This window comes from Zalophus californianus, chromosome 2 (assembly GCF_009762305.2).
Source record: "Zalophus californianus isolate mZalCal1 chromosome 2, mZalCal1.pri.v2, whole genome shotgun sequence".
In the NCBI taxonomy this organism is placed as follows: domain Eukaryota; kingdom Metazoa; phylum Chordata; class Mammalia; order Carnivora; family Otariidae; genus Zalophus; species Zalophus californianus.
The window spans coordinates 194,249,529-194,267,966 of NC_045596.1; the positions used below are offsets into that span (position 1 = coordinate 194,249,529).

Below are 18,438 nucleotides of genomic sequence, written 5' to 3' on the forward strand. Positions count from 1 at the left end.
GAGGACAGGAAGTCGCGAGGGGAGGGAGGAGAGGAAGAAAGTCACAGACACACTCGGGAAGGCGCAGGTGGGGGCCTCCCCGCACGCCACGTCCAGCCCCTGGCCTTCACCGAAGCTTGCCATGGGCAAGATGGCATCTCCCGCCCCAGGTTCCACAGTGGCATCCTGCCCCGCTTGGCCGCCTATTCCCAACCACATCACTGTGCTTCTTGGCTCACTCTTTTCTTCCTACTCTGGATATTCCCTGAAGCTCGGACCTTGGTTCCTTCCTCTCTACTTTCCCTGTGAACTGATCTCTTTTGAATACTTCACTTAGCCACCGTCAAGCCATTACCCGCCACCCGGGAGATGACCCATCACACATCTCTTCAGACAGTCCGCTGTTGCTTCACAGACGCAGAGTTCATCTGTTCCACTCTACCCCAACTCTCCCGGACCCATACGGTGAACATTTACTTAGTCTGAAACTTTTCGCACTGTTCTACAGTATCAGATCCGTCACAATTCTTGTCGACTTTTTACAACTTTTAACTGAAGTACCCATTTTCTTTTCCGTGTCCAGTGTCCTGACCTCAGGCCCGGTCACCTTCTCTCACTGTTACACTGCACTAGCTTCTTTACCTCTGAGGTTTAGCCTCACCATTTTCTCCTTTACTTACCCCAAAATTCTGTCTTTTTAAAGTAAACTTCAAAATCACCCTGTTTCTGTATCTTTCCCGCTTTGTGCGCATATATAGCCTCTAACATCCCTGAACTCTTTTAGCACTTAATGTCTGCACTGGTTATTTTGCTTATAAACACACACTCCTTTATATTATTCATATTTGTTCTAGTCTTTCCCAGAGGGATGTAGGGCCTTTTATTCAGGGTAAATGTGCATCGGGGAAAAGGAAGTAATCAGACCTCTTGGGAACTACCGGACACTGGTTCCAAACAGACCCTAATTTCAAGAGACTCAAAGCATGCTCCTCCAGTCAGAGCTGGGGCTTATGGAAGTCAGGGGATGAATGGAGTTGTAGCTCAGATCCAGCTCAGTGCGTCCCTGAGCCCAACCTTCATTTATTTCCCTAGTTCTGGAAGGTGTGGTTAGAAGAGACATACTCAGCAGCTGGAAGAAGCACTGCATATGTGTTTAGTAAGAAGTCGACTGTTTCACCAAAAAGACATGAATTTTGTAAAGACATCTTGCTTGTGTTTTATAGTATTACTTCTAAATAAAGCAAAAACTTTTGAAGATAGTTGCATTTTTCCAATTATTGACATATCTACGCCTCCTGCTGATCACTTTACAAATGGGATTAAAGCAAAATGCTCGATATTAACATCTGAGCTGGATATTTTTTACTGAATCCAGAAGTGGTCCATACATCATCTTCAGCTTATCCAGTTTTTTTGATGATATTATTTACTATTTCCTTCCAAGGGTTCAAATACCTTTGAATTATGTTCTTACTAATAGCCTTTGAGTTAGTGATTAGGGCAAATAGTATACGTTTAAAGCAGATAACTCACCAAATGTCAACATGTTGAGGATTTTCTTTTTGACAGCGAGGACAGAAATATGTCATTCTGTTATTCTCTCCTAAGCGACACACTGTTATTTTGCAACAGCACTGACAACAGTTAGGACGCTTATAAACCTTATAGTGTTTAGAGATAACAGATCCCGTTTTATGGCACTAAAAACAAACAAACAACATTATAATATTATCTATAAAACAGTGTTGCTAAGGAGCCAAAGATACATTCCTGAAAGTCATTTCTGAAAATAATTTGTTGAAAATTTACATGTTTGTACCTAAGTCCGTATAATCTTTTCTTTCATCTGAAAAAAAGATATTGATAGGATTCAGCAATATTTGTCAAACAAGATTTGTGTGAAATAACCCATTATTTTATAACTTAATTAGTATTCAAAATTGTCCTTTGCATAGCATTATCTTTTTATCTAAATGGGATGTAAAAGTTCTACAACTTAAAATGTCTTTTATGCTTTTAAGTTTTTTTTAAATTAAACATAATTATGTGGTTATAAGAAAAAAGACTAGATTAGCTAGAAATCTGATTATTTTTAGAACACTAAAGCTGCTCACTTTCTTTCAACAGCCAAAAACAAAAAATTTATTTCTACAGTGAAAAACTTGAGATCATCTTTTTTCGTTGACCTGACAAAGGATGCTTTTTCATTTTTAATCTCACAAATTCACTAAAAAAGAAAATAAAAATTCAAATGCCTTCCTAGCAAAGAACATGTCCCATTTGGTAGACATTCTAATTCAAAAGACATTTTGATATTCTGTCACAGTTTTATTCTACTCATATATATTTAAGGCTTCCAAAAAGACAATGTTTGGGGTTTATATCAGCACTGTAAAAAATCTCAAGGCGCAGAAATATGACTTGCCATATATAAGTTGAAAATTACACAAACAACTTCTACTGATTTAAGCAAAGTACTAAAATATCCAAAACTTAATCTGGGTCAAAAATGGGTAGTGGTCTACAATCATGTTTCCCTGAAAGAATAAGTAAGCACACAGAATATTAAAATAGCCATAATCCTCAAGGCAGACTTGTAAAGCAAGAGGTTCATTAAGACTTTAGGCCAATAAATGAAGACTCCTATCATACCTGCCTTTCTGAACATAGTAAAAATAAAAATTCTGAATACAGAAAATGGACTGTGGAGGAAAAAAAACAGACATATTTATTATGCTTTGTTGAAAAGAGAAAATGTGTTTTTTTGAATTCTATATATGCAGATGTACACGCATATATACAACTTTCAAAATTTACAGGCTAACAAGTACTTACTTCATTCTCGAAACAGTCTTTGGGGTAGATAGAAAAATATTATTATCCCATTTTACAGATGAAGAAACTAAACCTAAATTATGTAAATAATCTAAACCACACTGATAGAAAGTGGCAAAATCTGACTGAATTGAGATCCGTTTATTCCAAAGAATTGAGTCTCTCTCTCTCTGGGGTTCCTACATTTTACTTTCAGATGTCCAAAAATAGAACAAGAATCTAAGTAAAATGCTAACATAGTTGTTCCCCAACTTAGTATAAAGAGAACTTAATACAATTATTGTTAGACAAGTTTGGACTGACCCATGACATAAAATTTCTAGAAGTGAATTATGCCACACACACGTCCATCTCCCTTCCTGTACCTCTACATACTGACCACTAGATGGCTACAAACAGCCTTAACATTTTTGGTGCAATCCAAAGGCAAATAGTTGACAGTTTACATAGTAGAAACATTTTTCCTCTTACCCTGTAAAAAAGAATGCTGAAGTCACGTATCATTTTCACAAGGTAATGGGTCTGTTCATCTGTCAACTGACAAACCTTAAAATAGAAAAACAACTGAGGACAGTTTCATAACTTGTTTCTGTTGAAAAATAATACCAGTTGCAAGTTCTAAGAAAAGCATACACAGATTTAAAATATATGCATTTCTTCTAGATCTCTATTTCTCACACATCTATTTAATGTCATTAACAATGGCTTTAAGTGACGGCATTACAGATAAAAAAATACCATTCTTGTTTATAAATTTTAATTTTAAATACAAGTCATTCTAAATGAGTATCTCTTCTGTATCAGACATCGTCAAAGTCCCAGCATTGTGTGTCAGCCACCTTGAAAAGTCTCGCTGGATTTGCAAAAACAAAACAAAACAAAACAAACAAAAAAACAGCAAGAAGGAAGGGAGGGAAAAGGGAAAAATCAGCACAGAAATAGATGACCATCAAGGTCACCTTCAAGCTTTAAAAAAGATATGAATTTATATACATGTATTAGTATCAGAGTACTTGTTAACACCTGGAAGAACTCAGAAATAGCCCTTACAGAAGAATTTTTTGTGTCATGGCCTGGCATAAATCTCAGTGTTATCTTTGTAGAATACATTATCATTTGGCATGTGCTTTCAATGGTGATGTCAGAAAACATCCTGTCTGATGACTTACTCTTGTTTATGTACATGAATGTATACAAACATCTATATACAATAGAAACTAATTTATCAGTGACTATAAAACCTAAAATCATTGAATCAACATAATCATTATGAAAATATGTATATTTTTCATTTATTTAAAGTTTAAAACATAAACACTTTTGAAACTGAGTTATTTCTTAGCATATCTTATATACTATGTTTAGTCAAATGTTAAACTGCACTTTTTCAATAATTGTGCATGCGCTTTTAGGCGGCTAATAGCTAAACTTGAGAACTGTCATTAACTTTTAAACTCCCAGACATATGGGCAAATGATCTTTTACTAGATGAAATGGCCTGCTGGATATACAGATAAAAAGTAAATTCCCAGTTTATCATAGATAATGACAATACTCTGAGTAACAATACTCTGGGTTCTTTTTTTCTAAAACATTTTTCCATTGAGGTCTAGATGATTTCAAAAAGCTTGTTCTTATTAAAATTCTGCTTCATTACTCCCATGTTACAGAAATTTAACCAACTTGTCCCAAGAGTCAAAAAGCAGAACCTAATCTAGAAAAATCACTAACTGGTTTCTTTGAAAACTTATTTCTTACTGATTTGGATTTAACGAAAACTATCTAGGAAATAATGACAGAAAATCAAAAGGTATCTTTGGACTCACGTGAAAAATGATTTCGTTTAAAGAGACCAGTTGGATGTAGATAAGAGCCCTAAAGTAGAGTTCTTCCCTTAGAAACTAAAATATACATAGCCTTCTACCTGGCTTTGGGTTCTAATCTCTCTGACTTTCTTACAACTTGGCCCTATTAATCACCATTCTCTTTCCTACAATTTTAACCTTTCCCTCCTATTTTTTTTTCTTATATAAATAAGTTTGTGTCTCTGCAGTTGAAGAACAAGGAAAATACAACAAACCCGGTCCTTGTTCTGACCGCCCGCCCCAACTCCCAGTGTGGCCTGTGTTTTCCCTTTATTTCAGTAGAGCTGTTTTTCAAGTGCTCCAAATTTTGTTTCCATCTCACCACTAGTCCCTTATTCCTCAGTCCCCACTCCCCAACTGCAGTGCTTATTCCCTCAAAACAGCATTTGCTAACGTCAAAGTAGCTAGAAATAGGAATACAGGACTGTGTATAGGGTGTGAACTTAATATGCCAGGTACAAAGAGCAAGTTATGAGCTTACTTCATTCCTACACCCAAAAAATAATTCCTGAATGCCTTCCTTGTGCTAGACACCGCGTTCTAGAGGCTTGGATCCATCCTGTGAACACAACAGACACCTTCCTCGTAAGAGATGGCGATGTAGCAGGAAGAGACAGATTTTAAATAATAAATCTAACAAGTAAAAACTAGGTTATGTTCGAAAGTGATCAATGGTATGGGGGAAATGCAAAGCAAAGCAAGTTTTAGAAGACAGGGAAGGTGAAGTGGGAGGAGCGGATGCACGGAGTGGTCAGTGTTGGATGCGTTGAGAAGCTGACACAAAGACAGACCCCAGAAGCCTCTCTTTGGGGAGAATGTTTTACTGAAACACAGGCTTAAGTGTTCCCTGTTGGTCCCTCAACAGTATCTAAAAATACCGAAATCATTTAAAAAAAAAAAATACTTATGACCTACTTTAACAGCTGGGTGGAGGCCACTGTCAAAGAGAGCTTCATTTTTGATGATGTTCCCTACCCCAGGCAACACTTTCTGGTCCATTAACACATCACACAACATCCGTCCTTTCTGCTTCTTAACTTCACTTTCTGCTCTTGAGAAACTAAATTTAGGGGAACATACATCTAATTCTTCCATCATTCTTACTCTCTGTTGGCTTTCTGTGGAGTTTCTGTGGCAAGGAATATAAAACACATTAATCATAAGTCTAGTTATAATTTCACAAAGTGTCATTTAAAAAAGAGCTTTGATATAAACACTTTCTGTTAATCGGGGTATGAGTTATAGAGCCAAACAATGAAGACCCCAACAAACTAGATTATCTGAAGGCGCTTTCAAAATGAGGTTTTATCAATTATAGACCGTTTGTAAAACATCTATCTCCACATTTCAAACCAAACTGCAGACCCATCACTGCAATTTTTCAGCTGAAGTATTTTTTTTTTTTTTTTTTACCTGAGTTCTACTGATGAGTCAAAGAAACAAATCAGATCCTTGATGAGCTGCACTTCAAAAACAGGAGAAACTCCATTTTTATTTTTATGATGAAGTGGATTAATCATGATGGAGCCTTTCATTCCAAAATGAATCCTGAAACAACATAAAGCACAGCTTTGAGTGGCAGCAAGTACATAGTATACCTAATTTTTGTTCCTTCATTTCACTTTTTGGATTATAAGCAAACAAATGTTACTCAAGATAGGCACTTTTAGGGGACAAAAACTGTAAGCCAATATTATATCTTTTTCTGTTATGGCTTTGTATCCTCATAAAACTAGAAGATGTGACAATTCAGTTTTTCAAACCACAAATAAAATAAATTCCTAGAGAAATAATAGGGTCTGACAATAAGCCCAAGAAAACATACCCTGTTCTTCTTTTCTTGTCAGATGAAAGTACTTTTATTCATGGAACAGTCTAGTGTTTCAGCTTTCTCTCAGAGTCAAAGGCTTTGGATGAGATGAGGCTAAATTTAAATTGCCTACAGTTTTGTTTTTTTTTTTAAATAAATTCTACAAAGCCACTGACATTCAAATTCTGTATTTCTAGCCACAATGGATGGGAAATGTTTACCTACTCCAAAATGATATCTACAGTTGAAGACACTCTTTTTTTCCCCCTTGCTCTAGGATACACAATGAAACAATTTTTTTGCAAAATCTTATGCAACAAAAGAGAAGAAAACAAGTCAAAATGCTATTGTCTTCAATTCTTTTAGTTTTCTCTTACCTTTATATGTATTGGGAAGAGGGGATTTATAAATATTTACGGTTAGCTTGAAAGCCACTATGCAGTGATGAAAAATTTATAATCTTTCAGTTTTTATAGGATTGATTAGCATGTCCAGTAAAAACAAAAAGAGAGAGAGAGAGAGAGAGAGAAAGTGGTTTTATGAGACCTCTGATGATGAAGATCAAAAATGATTCTCAAGATGAAATACTGTGTTCCGCCTTTCAAATCCTTCTCCTTCTAGCTCTGTTGAGTTAATAAATACGGCTCTTTTGGCAGCAAATGTTACTGCACTGTGCTTCTAATTCAAAAGCACCACGTTATAGTATTGTACAAGGTTAACCAGTCTAACTTTAAAAATGTGGGTTTTAAACTCTGTGTGCCCTACTATCAATCATAAATGCATTTTACATGCATGCCCCATGGTTCTTGACAGGAAAAATGTGTGCCTGTAAGTACTCCATAATTTAGCTTATGGAGGTTCAACCCCAGTGAAAGGTGTACAACTGTCATGCCCAGAAGCCATCATATCTAAAATCTTTTCAGCTGCATGGCTCATAAAGTGGATTCTAAATCACTTTCTATAATGAAACTGCATCCACATAAAAAAATCTCAAAGGTTAAGACCCAAATGAAATGCAGGAGTACCCCCAATAAGAACTCTGAATCAAATTAAGTATGCTTTTTTGGGCCTTATTAAATCTATTCAATTTAGAAGAACATATGCATAAAAAAATCACAATTTTTAGGTCATTCTTATTTACTTTATTTTTATTAAATAGCAAAATGTTGTGATAATTGAGCCCAAATCAACCAACAAATGTTGGGTTTATTGTTAAGTACCTTTTATATTAAACTGAGAAACATACACCACTATCATGGAAATTTTTTGGCACAGTAACATCTGTACTGTTATAACAATTGCCATATAGATCTTTTATAGACCAGGACATAGGCTCATATCACATTTACATTCAAGAGTTCGATTTGCTTTTCAAGATTCCTCATTATAATCAACTTAGTTTAAGAAAATTTTATTAGATCCTATTTCTAACTCTTTACCCTCTCAAATCCCTTCCACCCCCAACCCAACCTTACCTAAGATCATTTACTCTGCATAACATGACTGCCTGCCAATAGTGGGCATTAGGCCCAACTTTGAGTTGGTGTCTTGTTCCTGTCTCAGATCTTGGGTTTTGACATAGTTGAATCAGAAATGGACACCCAAGTCAAGCTAGATCTATCAGTATCCAGTACCTGGATTCATCTGCCTTCTCCTGACGAATTTATGGATTTTGGCTGCAGAGAGATCAGTTTCCCATTAGTACTAGGAGATCCAACATGGGAACTGTCTACGGGAATGTTACCCAACATGGGCAGCAGAGAAGCCAAGGGAGGCTTGTCTATAGAAAGGAAGAGTACAGCAGAATTCAGTGAGGGACAGAGTCAAAAAACGCAGAGTCCTCGTAGCAGTTAGCCTTTGCTTCCAATTCTGCCTGAAACCCGACCGCATTATCTTCAGGTAAGATACCCCATATTCTTGTAAGAAATAATTACCAAACTCATTTAAGTTGGGCTTCTGTCACTTCTGTCACTTACAACCGAAGTTCTAACATAAAAATTATGTCCAAACTAAACACTGAATTGATATTAAGAAAATGCCTCTAGTTAGGAATAACTTCCTAAAACAAATCAATAAATAAGACCTGATACTATTTTAAACATCAGCCACATGCTTCCAGGTTATCACTATGAGAATGATCAGAATGATCAGAACATCCTTAAGCAAACATAAGTAGCATAAATAATGGTGTTGTCACAGGTTCATCTGAGTGACGACTAACTACATTGCTAATAAGGCAACTGTGTATGAAAATTATCAAGTGGTCAAAAGTGACCTAAGGATAATAATGAGTGTAAAATAGTTGAATAGAATTATTGTAAAGCTTATGCTAGGAATTCAAAGAAGAAAGTTATAAAACAATATGGAATGAACATAGGAGTTAAAAAAGGAACAGGGAGTTCTGCATCTACTTAGGGTACAGAAGCTCAAAGGACATAGAGCTCCTATCCTAACATGGAGAGAAAAGTCATATTATTTACAGAACCGTAAATTCTCTTGAACCCATCAGAGACATCAGGCTGCAGGGAGCCAGGTGAGCTAAATTCCAAAGAGTAACAAGCCCCTTCCCCCTCCATGGGGAAAGACAGACACACAAATTATTTTATCTGTGGCAGAGTACAGGCAGAAGAGTCAGCTACTGTAAAAATAGGTAAGAAGGAACCCGTTAAAATTTTCCACAAACTTCTAAATAGCAGGTGTGGCTAACTGTTTAGAATCCCTGGAGTCCCAGACACAAGTAGAGCATGGGCTCACACGTAAGCTCTTGTCCACGGGTATGCACCAGTTGGGCGTGACAAAGATGAGTCATGGGAGGGGACGGACAGAGCCACTCTTGGTAACATGGCACTGGCCTGTAGCCGAGGGAGAGGTCCAACCAAAAGCTCTCTGTCCCTGAAGGAATAACAGAAAACGTCGTGCACACAGAGTCAGCCTTGCACAGGGCAGCAAACAGAAGCAGGAGGCCATAGGGGAGGGCAGGAAAGTGTTTGCCACCAGGCTCAGGCCAAATGCACTCTGCTGAGGATGAGCAGAGCAAAAGCCATCTGTCTTTAGGGGTGAGGTAGGGCATCAGCTTTGTCACGGAATCCTGCAGTGAAATGTGGAGACATCTGTTCCCACTGAGAGAGAGAGGAAGGAAATGCTCTTTTACTGGAGATCACCCACACGTGGAAGGAAGAATTTGACTGCCTTGGGGAGGAAAGGATCAGTAGCTCTGAGAAAAGTGCAACCCTCAGGTCCATGTGCACAGGGCCTAAGATTAAGGCTGGTCTAGAAGAACCATTTTCCCCATCATGGACTTCTCCCTGAAAAACGGACAACAGCAGTCTACCACTGGGGGGGGAGTGGGGGAGGGGAAGGGAAGCGTGTGGAGAAATCCCCTCATGCTACGAATACCCAGGGTCTGCTAAAAGCTGAGAGTAGAGGACAGAAACACAGAGAACCAGCTCCAGCCACACCAGGCCACACTTGAGGCATAAAGAAGTCGGAGCCGCTGAAGTTTTTGATGTCATTGGTGCACCAAAGCCAACTACAACACAACAAAATCTGAACCAAGCTCGACTAATCAATCCCCTGCACTAATGACCTGATAGAAGAGGCATTACTATTTTGGGGGTTAAAGATTATTTAATTCAGTCTCTACTGTTCCTCTAAACACGACTATCTGGAATTTAAAAAATTTATGACCCATAAGGAAAAAAAAAAAACAAAAAAAAACAAAGGGACTCAATGTCAAGAGATAAAACAGTCAACAGAGCCAGACCCAAAGATGTGCCAGATGTTGGAACTATGAGGCAGATAATTTAAAATCAACTTAACAATTAAAATTACAGTTGTCAATTGAGAATACCATGCCAGGTAATTCTGCTACGATAAGATCTCTACCTTCCACAACTACTATAGTGCTGCACATGCATTTTATGCTAACATGTTTCCAGGCTTTTATAACCTTGCACAGAGGTGTAGATAAATCTACACAGTCAGAGCCAAGGCAGGCCATGCATGGGCCATTCTCTATTGTACGGCCCGTTGTAGATGCTTCCCACTCATGATAGATTTCTATATGCCTTCAAAAAGGATATAAGAAAGCACCAGTAACCAAGATCCTGCAAATCCACATCTAGGAATTTGTCCTAAGAAAACATCAAAATGGTAAAAGATATATGCTCAAGGACGTTAACTTCAGAGTTATTCATTAGAGTGAAAAATGGGGGAAAATGCTAATCAGTAGTGATGATATCATGATCTGTGCATATGTAATATAAATTATGTATGAATATATGGTATATACACAATTTATATTTTATCTATGATATTTACAAAAACTTTTAAATGTGCCCTTTTTTGGTGGTAATAATTACGGGTGGTATTTATTTTTGCCATTAGACTTTTTGGAACTATCTTAATGTTTTATAACTGACTTTTATATTACTTTTAAAATAAGGAAAAAATGCAATAAAATGATGTGTATTATTAAATAAAGCAAGAAAAGGAAAGCAGAACTAGTAATCATGTAGGCTGTCAGGGGCAGAAGGGAAAGCCAATGAAAAAGGTAAAGCTTTCTAGATTTTCTCCAGTTACACCTGAAAGCATCATGGTAACTGAAATAGAAAATAAAAATTTCAAAATCTACCATTTCAAAAACTAAAGATGTTTCATTTTCTGCCTGTAGATTACTTTTAATGGTTAGTTTTCTTATTTTCTCTTTCTCTCCTGCTTCCTTCCTTCTCTCCTTCACTTAAATCGACATATAACATTAAATTAGTTTCACGTGTACAACATGATTCAGTATTTGTAGACATTGTGAAATGATCACCACAATTAAGTCTAGTTAACATCAGTCACCAGACACAGTCACACTTCTTTCTTGTGATGAGAACTTTTAAGATCTACTTTCTTTGCAACTTTCAACTCTGCGGGACGGTATTGTGAAACACGGTGGTCCCCGTGCTGTATGTCACATTCCCAGGACTTATTTCCTATCTGGAAGTTTGTGTCTTTTGACAATGGTCAGTTTTCTTAAATTGCAGGCGACAGAAACCCAACTCAAACAGGTTTAGGCACTAAGGAATACTTAGTAGCTCACAGGACCTGAGGGAGGGTTGAAGAATCAAGCTGCAGGAAAGGAAGGAAAGCCCCTGGATCTCAGAAACAGATGGAAGGAGGGGCTAGAAGCCCTTTCAGATTCTCGGCTTTGTGCAGGCTGGTTTTATTTCTTACCACCTCACAAGCCGAGTAACACGGCCACCTACAAGTCCGAAGGCCTCACATCCTAGCTTGCCTACGTTACAGAGCCTGACCCTCCTTGGCTCCAGATAAGGAAATCTCACGGAAGAACCACACTGACCCAACTGACTATGTATGAGACAGAATGTCCAGTAAGATCATGCTAGAGTTAACTTGAACTCTGTGGTCAGTGTGGCCGGATGACCAGTTTCCAGAAGGAACGCTGTCCCTAAAAGACAAGTGAGCATGTTGGGTAGACAGAAAGCAGGACTGACTACGCTTCAAGTATCTGATTTCATTTAGAACCATTATCACGCTTCAATTTTTCTAACATGGTAACGTGGCAGATCACAAAAACTATGTCTAAGCTGTAAAACCCTTTTTTGAGTAGTGTAGAATAGACTCCTTAAAGATTGTTTCACAAACTACAAAGAACTGTCACATTATCTCATGCATTGCTGTTTCGAGGATCAGATGACTTAAACTCCAATAAGTTACAAAATTGATAATGTATAAGGCTTCTCTAAAATGGCAATCCTGTAAAATATTTCAGATATGCTTCCAGAAGATGATCATTGCAAACCATCAGAGTCATATAAATCACAAATTGGAAATAGTAAAGTGTTTTGGAAAGAGAGATTCATTAAAAAAATATATCTTTTAAATGCAAGTCCAAGATGTAACAGCTGGGTTCATTTTGATGGAAAATGGCAGCTTCCAGGGTGGGGTGGGTGTGTCTGAGTGAATAGACGGGTAGATACATGCCCACACGGTACTGGCAATATATATACATCCACAGTTAATAGAGGTTATATTTGGGAGTGAGATTGTGAATGTATAAATTTATCCTTGCTTGTTCCTTATGTCTCAGTTTTCTCTAATGAGTATTTGTTACATATATAGCCAAAAACTTAAAAATGATTTCTGTTTTGTTAAAGATGATGAGCTTCTTCAAAGTGTTCAGGAGTATAGGTATTAATCACACATAACACCACAACTGTGCTCTTGGAATAAATGCATATCAAATAATTTTTTTGCATTCTATGGCACTTTTAGGATCACTTGAGCACTTTGATAAATCTTTTAGTAACAGAAATATTCTAATTTGTATCTCTCTGAAGTGTGGATTTTTGCATGGTAGATTCTCTCTCAGAGGGCTAGGTCTGTATTCTATTTCTGTGACAAATGAATCCTAGGAAGATTCATGGCCTGCCCTGTAAGATGCATTAAAATCCAGGGCAATTTTAACTGTAAAAAGGTGCATGTTAAGGGGTAAATATAAGTGAGCATTAAGCGTGTTTCTTGCTACATGCTCTCTAAAATGCAGACCAGCCTGGTGGGTAGCAAGAAGAGGTGAGGAATGAAGACTACATTTCTATCTCATGCTCACAGACTTGCAACCTCACACAACGATCACATTTCTGTGACAGAGTCATCCATTCTCTTAAGAAGCATAGGTTGGGGGGGGGAGAGGGAGGGAGAGGGAGAGAGAGGGGGAGAGAGGGGGAGAGAGGGGGAGAGAGGGGGAGAGAGGGGGAGAGAGGGGGAGAGAGGGGGAGAGAGGGGGAGAGAGGGGGAGAGAGGGGGAGAGAGGGGGGGGAGAGGGGGAGAGAGAGAGAGAGAGAGAGAGAGAGAGAGAGAGAGAGAGAGAGAGAGAGTGTTTGTGTGTGTGTGTGTGTGTATGTATATAAACAAACTTCTATTAAATTGTGAAAGGGGACGCAGTTGATTTTAGGTTGCTCGGTTTGTATTCAAATAGCTGATCTGCCACTGCCCTTGAATTATTATATCAAATAGTCATTAGGGCTGTAGGAAATTAAAAGGAAGCAAGCCACTGCACTTCTCCCCATGCATACACTGAGATACGAACTTCCCGGGGATGGTACTAGTTCAGTGAATTTAAGGAAGTGACTGCCCTTGTTTAGAACTTCAGGGAACATTTACTGACAGCCCTGCACTGAGAAATGATTCTTCCTTTATCAGTCTGGTGGAGAACACTTGATAAAAACCACCGTCTCATCCTAGAGAAATAAATCCGCACCTAACACGAGGGAATCAATAACATATCAATGTTCAACCATCTTCCATGGATGCCATTGTGTCCTCCTCCGTTCAGAGCAAAGTTTTCCATCACATCCATCTATCACCACAGCAATATAACCTGCAGTAGATCATTGCTGCATGAGCCAGGAAGCCTATGCTGACATTATCCTTTCCAGACTGAGAAAAAAAACCCACCAAGTGACGCTGTTGTCCAAGGACGGCAGCTGCTGACAACAAAGAGAGAACATTTCAAAGGGGAAGCAATTACATAAACTCTGACATCCTCGAAACGTGCAGTAGATGAGGGGCGGCAAATAACCATCATACAGTCATATTAGCTCTCTGTGAGCATCAGTCATCTCCAGTTAGAGGCCCACGGCCTAGTAACAGGGCTTTCCTTTAAGGTGAAATTCTTCAATAGCTTCCAGAAACATTAAGAGAGATTCAAGGGAGCACTACCTTCGTTCACACATTGCAATACCTTAGGTAAACTCGGAGAAGACAAAGATTTGGTAGACATGTTAATCCATAGGCCTTTCTCTTTTTCCTGCAAAAATTCAGCAGGTGATCATGCTCTGGCGAGTACACACATTTTGACATTCTAATCATTAAGTCAACCAACGCGGGAGATTGCCTGTCCTTCACTGCCAACCCATCAGCGATGAATTACCCTAAGGACTGTGGAAGAATGGAGAACTCGGGACTTCTGGGAAAAGTTGTGAAATTCTATAAATAAGTTTCCAATTCCGTACAAGCCTTCAGAAAAAGAAGGAAGACACAGAACTATAAAAATCTAGAGACAGGTTGAAACCAAACTGGAAGCTGTTATACATATAAAGAAACTAATGTCGCTAATACAATAAAAGCTTGGGGAAAACACGAGGGAAAACAGGAGGGGAGAAGGGCTGGGAGAAGAGCCGTGTGGGAGATTTGCGAAGAGCCAAGCCGAGCTGTGTTGCTCTACCAGCCCCTGGAAGCCTGTCTAGCAAATCTGTTTTTCTTAAAAGAAATACATTGACTAGCCCTCCAAGTAATAATCACAATCTATTCATTTTCTTATTGCTTTCCACGATAGAATCTCAACCTCTTATATTAGAGCTCTCTTAAAAATGGAGTACTTTCTACATGATTAAATGTGACACGGGGTGAGCGGCGAGAAAAGCCTTTTACACATCTCTAAACAGAGAGATAAGATGTACTATGCAGGTTTATCTTACCGTAAAGCTTTTGGCCCAAAGTACATAAAGAGCTCCTTCCCCAAAGTCTGGACACCACTGTAAACGTATCCATTAAACAGTCTCAAGGAATTCGGGCTGGAATCTTTGTTATTGTTCAGTGCAGCAGCCTAGGAGAAAATACACCCACACCCACGTAAACACACGTACAAACTCTAAACAAAATTATAATTTCGTTCTTAAACGTATTTCTATTACTTCATGCCCAGGTGCATCCCAGTAAGAGGAATAATCTCCAGCAAGTCAAGTAATGGAATCAGCTGTTTACATACATTTTGTCAAATTACTGTGGAGTCATTTCAAGAGAGAGGCCAAAAAAAAAAAAAAAAAATTAAGTGCAAAAGAATGTAATTGGCTCACAACCAAAATGAGTTTCTTCCAGGACCATATAGCTCTGCACATATGAAAAGAAAGCACAGAAAAATGATGTGAATGTTTTAAAACTAAAATATAGGACAGTCTTCCATTTCCAGAAGCATAGCCAAGGTCTCTGAGAGAGGATTCAGAAAGAGCTAAACAACAGTGGATAAAATATGGAAACCAAATATTTTTACCTCTGATGATGAACTCAAAAGCCAGGAAGGAACAATAAGAGGTTGAAAACCAAGTAAAAATGGGTGAGAACCCCAAAGATAAGCAGCTCTCTAAAGCAGGCTTTTGTTAGAAAGGCATCTACGGGCCCCAGGGAAGGAGTTTCAGTTTCCATGGTCTTGTGGGGTGTAGGGAATCAGTGGTAAAGACCAGGCTCCCCTGAGTGACAGGAGCTAATGCATGACATGCTCTTCTCTCCCTCCTCAAACCACAACGTCAAGAATAAAGGAAAAGGAAACCCACTACTTCTTCCTCCCATCACCGTGCAAAACCAAACAATATATTGTGAGGATTACAGTATATGCCCTAAACACTACCAAGATCAAGGAAGTTATAAACTTTCCCTTCTGTGGGGCAGGGAAAGGAATGGTACTGGGTTTAGATATTGGTAAGGCTCTTTTTCTCAATGTGTAGTAGGTAAACCGGTGTTCTTTGTATCGTTATTTTTCATTCTTGAGATAACGTTTATAAATATTCTTTAATTTGCAATCAACATATAATAAAAATTTAAAACAATCATTAATACCTAGCTATTCTATAAGATACAATAGGTACATATAATTATATTTACACATTAACTCTTCACCTAAGGGAATATCCTCACATACTTCTAACCTTTCTTTTTCTCAAATGGACCTACTCATTCTCAGAAGATCCAGGATAAAATCTTGGTGGGTGGTGAGGTAGTGATGATGGGGGTGACAGGGCGATAATTATAAAACAATTTAGACATAGTCTAGGAGAAAATCACAACTTCCCCTCCACTTACGGTAGAATGATATTCAGTGATTCTCAAACTTTTGGTTTACAGACATCTGTCATTCTAAATAGTTAAGATGGTATGTCCACTCTAGTCTTTAGTTTCCTCATTTGGGCCTTGTTTAAAAAGACACATTATAGTATTTAATTCAAAGGAACAGGAGGATAAGAGATTTTTAAGAAACCCCCAAAAACAAAAAACAAAGATTGAAAATGGCTAGGGACTGAATTTTGTCCCCTCCAACACTCACACGTTGAAGCTCTAACCTCCAATGTGACCAATTTTGAAAATAGGGCCTTAAGGAGGTACTTAAGGTTAATGAAGTCATAGGGTGGGGGCCCGATCCCGCAGGATTAGCATCCTTAGAAGAGACCACAGAGAGTTCCCTCTCCCCATCCTGTGTGCTCAGAGGTGGCGCCACGGGAGACAGAAGTGGTGTCTGCAAGCCAGGAAGACAGCTCACACCAGAAACCAAACTGGCCTGAACCTTAAGCTTGGACTTGTGGCCTCCAGAACTGGGAGAAAATAAATCTCTGTAAGCCTCCTGGGTGATGGCATTTGTCATGGTAGCCCAAGCAGACCAAGGCAGGAACAGACAACATCCTTCCACTAAACCCCCGTTCAGTTACAACGGCTACGGCCGATGCTAGAATCTCCCAGCTGCCTGACGTTCAGGGGACGGGCTTCAAATCCCTCCTCCACATAATAAGAACTGGGAATCAGTCACACGCTTGGAGTGACCAACGAACCAATGCACAGAAGGGATTACAAGTTGCAGTCTTCCAGTTCTGCCCAAACCACAAAAAGAACCTTTAGGAGAAGGAAGGGAAAAATGAAGGGGCGGCGGGGGGCGGGGATCGGAGGGGGAGAGGAACCATGAGAGACGATGGACTCTGAGAAACAAACTGAGGGTTCTAGAGGGGAGGGGTGGGGGATGGGTTAGCCCGGTGATGGGTCTGCCTCTGATTCCTTTCCTCTTTCTTGGTTGAACCCCAGGGCCTAGCGGGGATCATCAAGCACTCTCATAATGGGCTTGAGGACTCAGGGAGGGAAAAATATACTTGCACATTTGCCTTGTTTTCATAAGGGAATCTGCTACAGCCCTGAATTGAGAAGCACCAGGAGTCTTGATGTTTTCCTGCCTAACAGACTTTACCTTGCCACATAAATATACTTGGAGCCAAGGGTAGGTTAAGAGGGTAGGTTTCAATGCAGGTTTCCATGACAACCAATTAGTAGGTAAAAAGTTCTTCTAAACTAGCCTGGACACTTTTAAGATGATGATATACAGAGCAGATATCGATCTGTTATGAATCGCCTTTGCCTCAGCATAGATTGGGTTTGATACACTTTTGGATCCTGGATTTAAGGTCCTAGGGACATTTTAAAAACATTCACTTCTAGATTAATGTTTTCCCCACCGCTCCCATGTCAACAATCTCTTATCCTCTCCCAACAATGTTTGCTAGCAAGTGTTTTTAGCCACGCCCTGCAAAGTCCTTTGGCTTCTGTCAGGGTTCCCAGCAGAGGCTAGCTGGTCGCTCCCATGTCATACATACAGCCCCACACGCTGTCGTGGCTTTCCTGCTTGCTGGCCAAGGGGGAATTGGCGACCACTGCCACCATAGCGCTTCCATCTCCTTTAACCCTCCAAGTTTTACAAGTTCACCAAGAACTCAACCTGTCTCCAGTGTGTTGGGAAGGTAATCATATGCAGTCCGTCATACCTCCATCCCCTTGGCTGCCTAAGGAGGGGCGTTGGGCCTGGAACACTTCCCGGCTAGAGACAAAGAGCACTCACACTCTGTTGCCTTGGGAGCGAGTATCTTTCCCTCATCCAGGCTTGATGTACATTCCTGTGTGCACCACTGGCCCTCAGGCACGACCCCCCCAGCTTTCTGAATTGCAGACCCCAGGGGGAGGGCTCGGCGTCCTTCCACCTCTGCACAAAGTGGGGGGTGTGGAGTCACACTGAATGTGTCTCCTGCACACAGGACCTGATGGCCGTGGGGCCCATGCCTTGTGAGGGGCTGGGTTTGGGCTCTCTCTCGCCTGGTGCTGTCAGCGCCTACTGGGCCACTTGAACCTGCTGTG

At 39.5% G+C, this 18,438-nt stretch overlaps 1 protein-coding gene across 1 annotated transcript in view; it reads right to left on the minus strand.

Annotated features, from left to right (window-relative positions):
• The window catches only part of NEIL3 (nei like DNA glycosylase 3), a 45,444-nt gene that overhangs the window by 16,254 nt on the left and 10,752 nt on the right, over positions 1-18,438 (minus strand). The window contains exons 2-6 of the mRNA XM_027599525.1: positions 14,976-15,103; positions 6,093-6,227; positions 5,595-5,808; positions 3,286-3,360; positions 1,513-1,679 (exon numbers count right to left, since the gene is read on the minus strand). Of these exons, the coding sequence (XP_027455326.1) occupies positions 1,513-1,679; positions 3,286-3,360; positions 5,595-5,808; positions 6,093-6,227; positions 14,976-15,103 (719 nt within the window). The remainder of the gene's footprint in view (positions 1-1,512; positions 1,680-3,285; positions 3,361-5,594; positions 5,809-6,092; positions 6,228-14,975; positions 15,104-18,438) is intronic.